Source organism: Camellia sinensis, chromosome 6, assembly GCF_055761805.1.
Source record: "Camellia sinensis isolate YWXY chromosome 6, ASM5576180v1, whole genome shotgun sequence".
Classification (NCBI taxonomy): domain Eukaryota; kingdom Viridiplantae; phylum Streptophyta; class Magnoliopsida; order Ericales; family Theaceae; genus Camellia; species Camellia sinensis.
In genome coordinates this window covers 29,314,917-29,326,355 of record NC_138966.1, presented here as the reverse complement: position 1 = coordinate 29,326,355, position 11,439 = coordinate 29,314,917, and the positions used below count along the sequence as shown (strand labels likewise).

At 35.5% G+C, this 11,439-nt stretch overlaps 1 protein-coding gene and 1 non-coding gene across 2 annotated transcripts; both read left to right on the top strand.

The window, feature by feature from the left end:
* Positions 1-2,908: 2,908 nt before the first annotated feature.
* TRNAE-CUC (transfer RNA glutamic acid (anticodon CUC)) lies at positions 2,909-2,981 on the top strand. The gene has a single exon. It is a non-coding gene; the product is annotated as a tRNA-Glu (tRNA).
* On the top strand, positions 2,954-10,377 carry LOC114299005 (Low temperature viability protein). The gene is made up of 5 exons (XM_028243679.2): positions 2,954-3,554; positions 3,759-4,220; positions 6,639-7,217; positions 7,571-7,698; positions 9,869-10,377. Exons 1-5 carry the CDS (start codon positions 3,099-3,101, stop codon positions 9,870-9,872), a joined length of 1,629 nt encoding a protein of 542 aa, XP_028099480.2. The 5' UTR covers positions 2,954-3,098; the 3' UTR covers positions 9,873-10,377.
* The last annotated feature ends 1,062 nt before the right edge of the window (positions 10,378-11,439 follow it).

Below are 11,439 nucleotides of genomic sequence, written 5' to 3'. Positions count from 1 at the left end.
AGATTAGAAGTTGTGACAGAGGTATTTTACCCGAAGAGATTGCACAGTCAAGGTGTACTTTGAAGACATGCAAATTATTCTAAGTATAGAATCATACAAGAGCAGAAAAAAGAAGACATACATTCAAAGAAGAAATCAGAGAAATGCATTTAAAGAAGAAAGAAGGCACTTCGGCCTGAATATTGAAAAATAAATTATTCAGACTACAAAAATGGCACGTCGGCCGGATTAAAAGCATACAAAGACGGACAAAGTACAAGGAGTAAAAGAAGGAAACAAAACTACTCGGCATCAATGGCAGGATATAGAAGACAGTTGGGAAGACTTCTCAACAGCCTTCTCGGCCTCAAGCTCAGCATCGATCTCCCGAAGAGTTTGATCAAGGCTCTTCTCGGCGATTGGCACCTCGGAGTTTGAAGGCAAGGATTGAAAGCAAGAATCTAGAAAAAGACATAGAAAACAGAAACAAGAATGTAATTCGTAATCAAGAATGGTGATGAAGCTATCAGAAAATCAAGACAAAAAGATTGCACAAGTGTGTCAAGCCAAGAACAGTAGCAGAAATCAACAGATGTGTGAACAGTGTGTATTCAAGAAGATGATTTGGAAACAATGGGTAAAACAATAATGGTGATTAACAATGAAGCAGAGCTTCTTCGAAAGCAACAAGAAATAAAATCAGGAGGAACAGTGGCTTACCAGAAAGAGGGAAGCCGGAATGAGAATTGTCGAAGTCTGACGACAATGACAGAATGACATAAGCTTCACCGGAGGAAAGGAACGAAGACAGTTGCAGAAGCTTGAAAGCTTGGAACAATGACGGATTTAAGCAAAAGAGCTAGAAAGAGAAAAAGCCAAAGGATTGAATGAAAAAAGGGAAAAATAGTCAAGAAGACGACAAAGTTCAAGAATAAAGCCAAGTGCACAGGCACTAAGTAAGTATGTGAAGAACAAGAAAGTAATGACCCAGACACGATGCTAGCAACAGAAAGCGGATATGGCAAGAACAGTGCCAGGCATTCAAACAATTCAAAACTTGAAAACAGACGAAAATAGAAGACAACAGAGAGCAAGTAAACGGATTCAGAAGAGTTATGAAATATTGAGCTTAACAAAAGAGTTTATGAACCTACCAAGAGAAATGAACGCCGATATGAAGATCGCCGGAGTCAAATAGATGACTGGAAGTCGGGAACCCACCGAAGAATATGAGTGGAGCAGTTGCAAAGCTCTTGGAGTTTATGAATTAATGGAACCAGAACCTCGGCTAGGAGGTGCGATTTCAAGCAGCTTGGAAAGCATAAAACTTGATTCTTGACACCAGTGGACAGTAAAGTCCAGGGAACTTTGAGGTCGACGAGTTTGATCTCAGACAGAGGGGCACAGATGAACGAACAATGTAGGTTCCATCACCTCAGAATGCCGAGGTAATAGAACCTAGGTGGCAGTTGTGGGGATATATTTTCTGAGTACCAACACATGGCAAGGTGGCACCGACGTGTCAGCCGAGGTGCCATGTGTCCTGGTCGTGATGCCGAGGTGATCTCGGCAAGGCCGAGGTTATCTCCGAAGATATTGGAATCCGAGATAAGTGGATAAGGGACAAGAGTCCTAAAATGAAAAGAGAACTCAACCTGGATGAGGGATAAGAGTCCTAGAATGAGAGAAGACTTCAGTTTGTATTAAGATAAGACTCTTAGAGAGTTTATCCTAATCTTACTGGGAGTCCAAGATTAGCAGTAATCCTGAGTCCATAGAAGTTAGGCTTCTATTGGGACTAGGTTTATGTTGGCTATAAAAGAGAGGCACCCCATAGGTCTAAGGTATGCTTTTGATACTCAAGCTTGTGAGTTTAGCACTTGATTTATCTTTGAAAGATATATTGACTTGATCGTCGGAGTGCCCCCGGGTGGACGAACCACCGCCGGAATCTTCTCTTTCTGTTGCAGGTCAGCCAAGTGTCATCTATTCTGCCGGTGCTCTCCAGCTGATTACTAAGCGGGCAGTGTGGTCAGAAAATCACTCACACAAATCTCACTATATACTTTTCAAATTCAATGGTACTAAATTGTTTATAAGAAAATTTATGAAACTTTTTGGGTACACTTTTCTGAAATGAGACTTCTAGGTAAATTTCTCATTTGTTCACTAATCTATATTTATCTGTAATTATATCTATTTATATTTTTTGGGTAAAAAATTGTTTCCACGCCACTTTAATGGCTACGAACATAAGAGCAGCTGCGAACATCTGGACTAACATGACATTCTCAATGCCATGGATATTTTTTCACAAGTTTACATGGCCATATTGAATAATTCATATCATTGTTTTTGGGCATTAATAAGTGGGTAAACAAAAATATCTTAAATTTTCATTCCTCTTATTGATCCTATTAGAAGATATAACATTTTAAATTGGTAATTGTAGTCCTCAAGTATATATTAAATTTTATTTTAATTGTTTGGTTACCATTATTGTCCATGTTATTTTTAAACTAATAAAAAAGCGTACACATAAGTGGCACGTTTATTTAGAGTATGATACATGCTACTTATGTAAATAGTTTTTATTAAAAAAATGTTAACCATTGTAATTGATTGGACTAAATTAAAATAAAATTATAAATACACAGTTAAAATTGAATAAATTAGAGTTACATGGATCAAAATGATACAAAAACCAAAATATAAAAACTAGCATAATTTGCTCTATAAATTTTGTTAACGTGCACTTTTATGATATATAATAAGAAATTTAAAAAGATTAATCATTATGTATAAGAGTGCAAATATAAATTTTTTCGAAATCATTTTAACACAAAAAATAAAAGTTATCATTTTAACACAAAAAATAAAAGTTAACAAAATTCTATAATAATGTTTATTTATTCAAATTATAGTAAATTCCGTTGTAGTCTAGTTGGTTAGGATACTCGGCTCTCACCCGAGAGACCCGGGTTCAAGTCCCGGCAACGGAACATTTTTTTTCCTCTTTTTCAACCCCGTGACTGCCACGTGTCTATGATCAGGGCACTGCGACTTAGGGTTTTAGATATTACTCTCTCTCTCTCTCTACAGAAGCTCCATCGTCGAAAATGGGTAACAAGAAGAAATTCATCAACAAGAAACAAGCGGCTACTTTTCAACTCCTCGCTCGAGATTCGTCTGATCCAAACTACACCGATGGACCTTCGGGGGATCGAATTTTCGTGAGAGTCGACAACAATTCTTACTCACCCGATACCTTCTTCGAAGGAGATGAAGATGGCCAATTTGCCGACAACGATCCCAACTCAGTGTTCGCTGACGCTCCGGATGATTGTGATGATGAAGATGACGGCGGAGATTTGCGAAAGCAGATTCGAGCGCCGCCGCAGAGTGCGGCGGCGGTGTTGCCGGATCATATAAGGAGGGAGATTTTGGAGCTAGGGTTTCCCGATGACGGTTATAACTATTTGATTCATTTGAGGGAGATTAAGAATACTGGTGGTGGTTCGGCTTATTATCATAATAGTAAAGCGAAGCTCGATCAGCTTCCACTTGATGTGAAGGTTCGTTTTTGAAAAGTGAAGTCTTGAGTTCTTTATGTTTTCAATTGTTCTTATTTATTTATTTTTTATTTGTTGTGAATCTGAACACAATAACTAATATACTCTGACATAGAAACCTTTCTTTGCTAGGCATGAATGGTGGTTTTGTTGGATTTTTGATTGTGAGGATACTTTGTGACAATACTACTGTTTTTTTTTTTTTAGGCATATGATGCTTCGAGAGTAGAAATTCCTGGTGTGAAGGATGATTCGAACGAGAAGTCAATTTATAATGTAGCATCAAGGACTGTTGGTGTTAGGATTCAGAAAGCAGTTGATCCTGAAGTAGTTGCATTGCTTGATGATAGTGATTTGTCTCGTTTTGGTTCTGATGATGAGGACTTGGAAGAGGATTTTGTTGTCAAGGCTAACCTTCTTGATGAAGCGGAGGATGTAGAATTTGATAAAAAGTTGAATTTGGTTGAAAACTCTGCGGTGAACAGAAAAGAAGATGATGTAGAATTTGATAAAAAGTTGAATTTGGTTGAAAACTCTGGGGTGAACAGAAAAGGAGTTGATGTGGTTGACTTTGTTGATGCTGATGAAGTCAGAAATCTCCTGCCCAATGCCGGTAGCATTGCTGAGAAACCAAGAACTCGCCGCCTTTTAGATGAGCAGTTTGACATGGTGAGGTCTTTGGTTATTTCTATATGTGTTTGTTTTCCTGTTTCTGAATCAAAGTTTGTCATTTATTTATTGCAATAGAAAAAATCAAAACTTTATGACTTTATGATTATGGTCAAAACATTGGATGGAAAAATTGTTGGCTAATGTAAATTTTGAACTCCAAAATCTTATCAATAAATAAATAAATAAATATTCAACTCCAAAATCTTTATTTTGTATTGCTTTAGAATTTGGAATGACCTTTCTTAAGCATTTGAAATAGAAATCCAAGTTAACGGCACTAAAGTCTGGAAAAGTAACCTTTTGTGCCCTAAAACTCTTTCTGAGTTTCCGTGGTGTATTTTTGGATATCTTGTCATGTCTGATTTTGTTCTACCAGAAGAATAGGTAGTATAAACAGGAAGCAGGGCAGTGAGTGTTAAGCTGAAGCACATGCACAACCATAAAAGAAAATTGATTTGCTTACCAAGCAAGTTGCCCAAACTTGAGACTAGTTTCTTGACTCTAGGCTTGAATTGCTAAATGACTGATCTCTGGTCACAAAACCTCGTGTGGAAGAATGAAGATAAGTACAGAATCAGTATTTCCGTGTAATATTTTTTCAAAATTCAAACTATAGGAAATTCAAAACAAAAAAATAGAAAAATAAAAAAATATAGCAAATTCAAGCAGAGGAAGATTGAAAATTGAGGAAGGTAGCTGGGAGTTTGATATAAGCCTCTAATCTGGGCTGGTAATACTTGTTTGAACATTGCGTGACTTTTTCATGAGCACTATGGCATGGAGGGCAACAAATCCACTAAGATTGGGCCTGTTCATTGTCTTTCCAAATATACAATGAGTTTTTTTTTTTTTGGGGAGCAATCGGTGATCAAGTCTTCTAAAAGTCAATGGTCAAGTTTTCCTAAATGTTTAAATATGAAAGCACTCAACAAAATAGTTTTCTAACTATAGTTAATCATGTTGCATGTTTTTCTTCAAGTTATGGAGTGCTTACTCAATCGTTTTAGTCAGTTGGCATTATATCAATTCTGTTCTGGATACTACTTTTCTCTGTTAGTGTGTTTGCAAAAATAATGATTTTTCGTTGTCCTTATTTTGTTAGTATTAGGCTATTAGCTAGGGATGCAGATGGGTCTGTTCAGTTTTGGGTTGGGAAGTTGTTCTCATCCTCAAATTGAACAATGAACTTTCAAAGTGAACCAAACCAGACCAAATTGAAAAAGAACGGTTCGCTTTGGTTCTAAACCTATGGTTATTCATTTAAGAACTTAACTGTTTGTGGGACAACTACTTTTGTAGAAGAGCTTGTGGACTAGTACTTTGCTGCCAGGCAATGTGGGACAATAATCCAGTATGAGTGTGTAAATAACTGGTGAAATTTTTTACTTTGATTCCTTCCCTATGCACTAGTCAAACGCAAAGATATGTTCTATATAGAACTCACATGCAGCTCACTAAAACAAAGCACTTTTTTAGGAGGGTTGCATGCTGGAGCAAACATATACATTTTTTTTTAAAGCATTATATTGGGTTCAGTTCTCAGATTGGGTCAAGTAAATGGTAAACCTTACATCAAAAGCAGGATCGAATTGAATGGATCAGTCCTTCAGAATTTAGAGTCAAGAATTGGATTGAGGCCTCAAAGAACCGGACCAAACTCAACTGTGAAGGCTGGGTTTGGTTCGGTTCACTGTGACATTGGTTCATTTGTGCACTCCTAGTATTACTTTTATGCAACTGTTCTGTTCTTATGTGATTTATCTAAGGGTGTATGTTTCACCTTGATATCTTGATATTTTATAAAATAACATAAATGTTGGAAGTTCTTTTTCACATTAACCCAGATGAAGTTCTTGTAAAACAAACATTAAGTTACTTGCTCTAGTACTCATAGGGACAACATCCACGGAGTTATTATCAGCATAACTGAGAAAAATATATTATTCAATGTGTTTATAGCTCATTGTAGTATATGACTGTTCTCATTTTTACTGCTGAAAAGTGCATTGGTCACCTGGTTTCTGCCGTTGTAAGTGTGGTCATGATTGTTGCATACTTTGTTTTCTGTTCAGGGTCCCTTGAGTTTGATTACACAAATTTGTCTACCCACACATTTTAGTCATGATTGCATGCTTAATGTTGACAATATTTGTATTACATGGATATTCTCAATGAGTGTGGCCTATGCTCCATCAGATTGAGTGGATATCTTTCATATTGTGCTCACTAATGTGTTCCATACAAAATTTCAGATTAGCACTTTATCAGTTTATCTTATTCATATTCTTTGCATCAGAGAGAGAGAGAGAGAGAGGAAACTCAGCCATCTATTATTATTTGTTATTGTTATTATCTTGTGCCCTTGTCTCTTTGTAGTGAACTTCTCACTCACTGACATTGAATTGGTAATTACAGCTTGAACTTCAGGAATATGGTGCAAACAGTGATGATGAATATGATAATTTCATAGCTGAAGAAGATGAACACCATGAATCCCTTGCAGAAAAGCTCAATCATGCACTTAAGGACCATGCGACTGAAGATTTGGAACTTGATGACAAATATAAAGTTCCTGCAGAGTCAGAGGACTGTGCTGGCGATGTTATTCGCCGGTGTATTGAATATGCTGAAAAGTTTGAAATTGACAATCAAGATGAAGATGTGGTTGTTGTAGAGGAAAGTAGTGATGAGTCTGAAGTGTGGGATTGTGAGACTATCATTTCAACATATTCAAATCTTGATAATCACCCTGGGAAAATAGAAACGCCAGGAGTACGGAGAAAGAAGAAGTTGGCCGAAACACTCTCTGGAGCTTTAAGTGCTCCTAGCCATGTAATATCACTTAAAGGAAAAGAGAAGTTTCCTGTGGACTATTTGCCTCACAGTATGAAATCTGCTACAGAAAAGGTGAAAGATTTGACTACCTCAAAAAATGAGCCGCTGAAGAGGAAGCAACTTGGTCATGAATCAAAGGAGGAGAAGAAAGAGCGGAAGGTGTCTGCCATCTGCTTATGTCAACTTATTTTACATATGACAACTATTGAATTTGCAATACTTTTATTGACTAAATCATGCTACTATGATCTCTTCCTTATCCCTCTTTTTCTATTTCTGATAACAAACAAGAACATCTTTTTGGCTGGTCACATTTAGTCGCACTGAATATGGAGTGGAAAAGAGAATCTTGTTTGGTTGAAAACTTTGTTCATTGATTGTCTGATACTTTCAGAAATTTGTACTTGGTTTTTTTTTATGATTTTCTTTATCCAATTGTATCATGCTTTATGTCAATGTTGAAATCCAATTGTATCATGCTTTATGTCAATGTTGAAATACTTTGCATGCAGGCTGCTATAAAAGAAGAAAGGCGTGAGGCTCGTCGGGTGAAAAAAGAAATGAAGGGACTGTACAGGTGCGAAGCTCAGCGTGCTCAGAAAGTTTCTGCCTTTACTGGTCCATCTTCCATTCATCTTATGTAAGTATGGTCACCATTGGAGATATTCATATTTTTAGTATGAATTGAAATCTTTACCCTGTTATGAAAAAATAATGCCTGCCCTTGTTCCCTTGACTTCTTATTTAAAATTTGTTCATGTGGAAAATGCCTTCAGTCTAATCTTTTGTGGTCTTCTTGTTATAAGTTTTTGTGTCTTATATTAAGAATTTTTGAATTTCAATCTAGATTTAGATTTCAGTTTTCATCAACTTGGAATCTAATGAGCTTGCTGCAATCCTACTTTTGAAAGACAATGTATCAATATTAAGTTACATTTTTTATTTCTCTGATAAAATAATGGGTTATATGTATCAAAATAAAGAAAAACTATTATATTATTTGTTAATACTTGGTAGTTCAATGTATTATTGAAGTTGAATTAGTTGGTTGTTGTTCGCAATACGATAGGGTGTTATGATATGGGCACATCAATAACCACCAAATAGACAGAAAGGGTAGGGAGAGGTGGGGAACATGCCCTTCCGCAAGTAGTCCCATATCATTCTACTGGCCCAACCATAGTTGGAGTAGCACTGCATCAAGAGCCCAGCAGAGGGAAGCCTATAGGTCAGACCGAGGACCACTGGATCATGACCCTTGATAGTTAAATACCTCTTTTTTTAGAGTTTCTATACAAATAAAAAATTCATACATAATGATATGGCTCATTGTGAATCTTTGATTTCAAAACAAAACACCATTGAAGATGAATTTATTTATAATGCTGGCATTGTGATGAATTTATTTATAATAATGGCATTCTACATTACACAGACTCGGGTGTGGGTATTGGGTGCGGGTGCATATCTAAGAGTCGGGCACTTTGAAACTAAAAATTGAGGATTCGTGGATATGGATCCAAATTAGGATGCGGGTACGGGGATACGTTGAATAATTATTTCTTTAAATATATTTATTATATAAAGATAATTTGACTAACGAAATGGCTTTTGATAGGGCCGCGTGGAAAAAAAGGATTCATATAGCCGACCCCATTTGATGGGACTTAAGGCTTGGTTTGGTTTATATTTATTATATAAAGATGAGTTAAATAGGTATTATTTAAACATACTTATAATATATCTATATAATTATTTTTTTATTTTTAATTGACATATATATATATATATTATAAATAAAAAAATATAGCAAATAAGGAATAACAAATTATGTTTAAAAAAATTAAAAAAATAAAAATCAGATGGTTTATTTTATGGATTTTTTTATTATTATATATGATTTAATTAGATTTCTTTTAAAAAAGTATATGATTTATTTTATTTATTATATGTTAAAAAAGGGAGAGAGGAACTTTTCACCCTTTCGAAGTCGGTAACAGGTTCTCTCCGTATCCCGGTTGTATCCTGCACTCATACCCATTTTGTGTTGTGTCGACATAGGAACCTCCAAAATTCCAAAAAGTCCATGTAATGTAGATGGCATTGCCACACACCACATCATTCTTGTCAAGCTTTTTGTATGAATTTTATGTAAGAAATTGTTCTTTTTCTTTATTATGAAGAAAAACTAGTAGATTAATGCCCTATTTCAAGTCCTGTGCGAAATGAAGTATTATATATATAGGCAACTTCTCAAAAAAGATAAGAGCATCCCTTGATGAGACAACGATAAGGTTAAACAGAAAAATAAACATTACTCACAAGGAATAACTATGGTATAGGTATGCACTCTGAGTTTGTGAATTAAAAAGCTCCAGCCTTGCAAAAGGTCAGCTGCCTTTTCATTAATTTTAGTAATCCTCCTTGCCATAGTCACCAAATGTTTCAATAAACCAACAACATCATGCATCAGATGATCATACTCTCAAGGGACCAACTGAGTTTACCAGATCAGGGACTGAAGGAGAGTCCCTCTCAACCAAAATATTATTAACCCTTGTGTCAGCTACTTCACTGAACCCTTCTGAACGGGCAAGGATTTTTATGTTACGACACCTTTGCCCAATGGTTCTAGAACAGTGGAAAAGTGTTACCTCAATCTCTGAATACGTGGACAGTGTCTAATAAAAAATAAATTCCCGGAGTAACCATTACAACTAAACCTTTTCTCGATGGATTGCCTCATTGATTAGAGTTAAATTAATGGTGACTTTGTTTCCTTTTTTTGTCCTATCTTCTCCCCAAAATAGGTAATATGGCTTCAAGTACTTTCTTAAGAGTGGAGGCAATATGGATGCTTCTTTCAATTATATTCAATATAGAGGGTGGCTGCAAAATCCGCTGCCAATTTCCAGAATGAAGGGCCGTATTTTTGCACTTCTGGATTGACATGACATCAGAGAAGCATAATGCACGAGACATGGTGTACTTGGTTGATTAGCTTTCGTCTTTGGAGTACTGTATATCGGTGAGATTCCTAGGGCTACTGCAAGATAATGTCAGATGCTTAAATGGAATCATATAAATGTGGCTCGTGCTAAGTGTGCGTAATTTAGCTGTTACATGATATTAAGTTTTGCTATAGTTAGCTATTTATTTTACCCTAATATTACCAGGCTAATTACCTTTTTTTTTTATTATTTAGTTGTTATTCCCCGTAGTTTATTTTCTGAATTTGTTGCAAGTAGAGTTGAAATTTTTGAGTGGACTTTGCACTCTTTTGGATGGTTGATTATTTTATTTTATTTTATTATTATTATTTTTTTTTTGCCTTGATGATAAAAATATTTTACTAGTTCTTGGAAGGATGGTATGGCTTTGCTCTTTTGCTATTCTAGCTATGGAGTTTCTTGAAAGTTGAATCCCCATAGAAGCAGCCATTAGATTATACTTTTTCACGAGGAATTGGTAGTGCCACATCACCAATTCCTCAATCTTTTACAATGGTAGCTCGATTTTTGGTTGTCTTCTTGCTGCTGTGTGATCTTGGCGAGAAGATCATCATCATCTGCAATTGTAGGTTTAAGAACCAGCTTATGATCTAGCTGCTGGTGAAGGTAATATTGGCAAGAACGATTGTGATGTGATGATGATACTGTGGGTGTCATGGACATTCGATTCAACCATTATAATGAAAATCCACTACAAACATATAAGAAATGCTCTAAGCAAGACCCTAGAGGGGAAGATCAATGTGTTTGGATATTGGATTTAGGAAGAGATTTGTGAATGGAAAAGAAAAGAAAACGGAAATGTGAAAAAAATAATAATAATAATTATAGTGTTTTTATTACTTTTTTCTGATTTGTTTTTTCTTACAAATTTTTGTTCAATTTAAGATTCAAAAAGAGATGTGATGCATATAATTGGTTCTAACTTTTAACTGCCAAGGGCTTTAATCTAGTAGAGCATGAACCCAATCCTCAAATGAGAGGTTGGCAATTCAAATCTCGTCATAGGCAAAGTTACGGTGTGCATAGATTTATTTAGTTTTTATATATTCTACTTGTCTCTGTAAAATATATATATATATATATATATATTTGATTTGGCAGTATCTTTAGTTTAATTTTATATAGAAATCAACTTCTGAACTAATCAGTTTTGTATTGAAATCAAGTTTCGAACCAAAAATTCATAAATTATGTGAACTGCTATAGCAGCGTGGGAAAATCCAAAATAGAAGTTAAGGGTTACTGCTGTGCTAAAGGCACGACAGTGATTGTTGTATCTCAATTTGAGATATATTATGAGTTTATTTTTATGATTCGAATCATTCATTTTTTGAGGTTTGTTGAGTATTTCATGCTTATCAAAAATC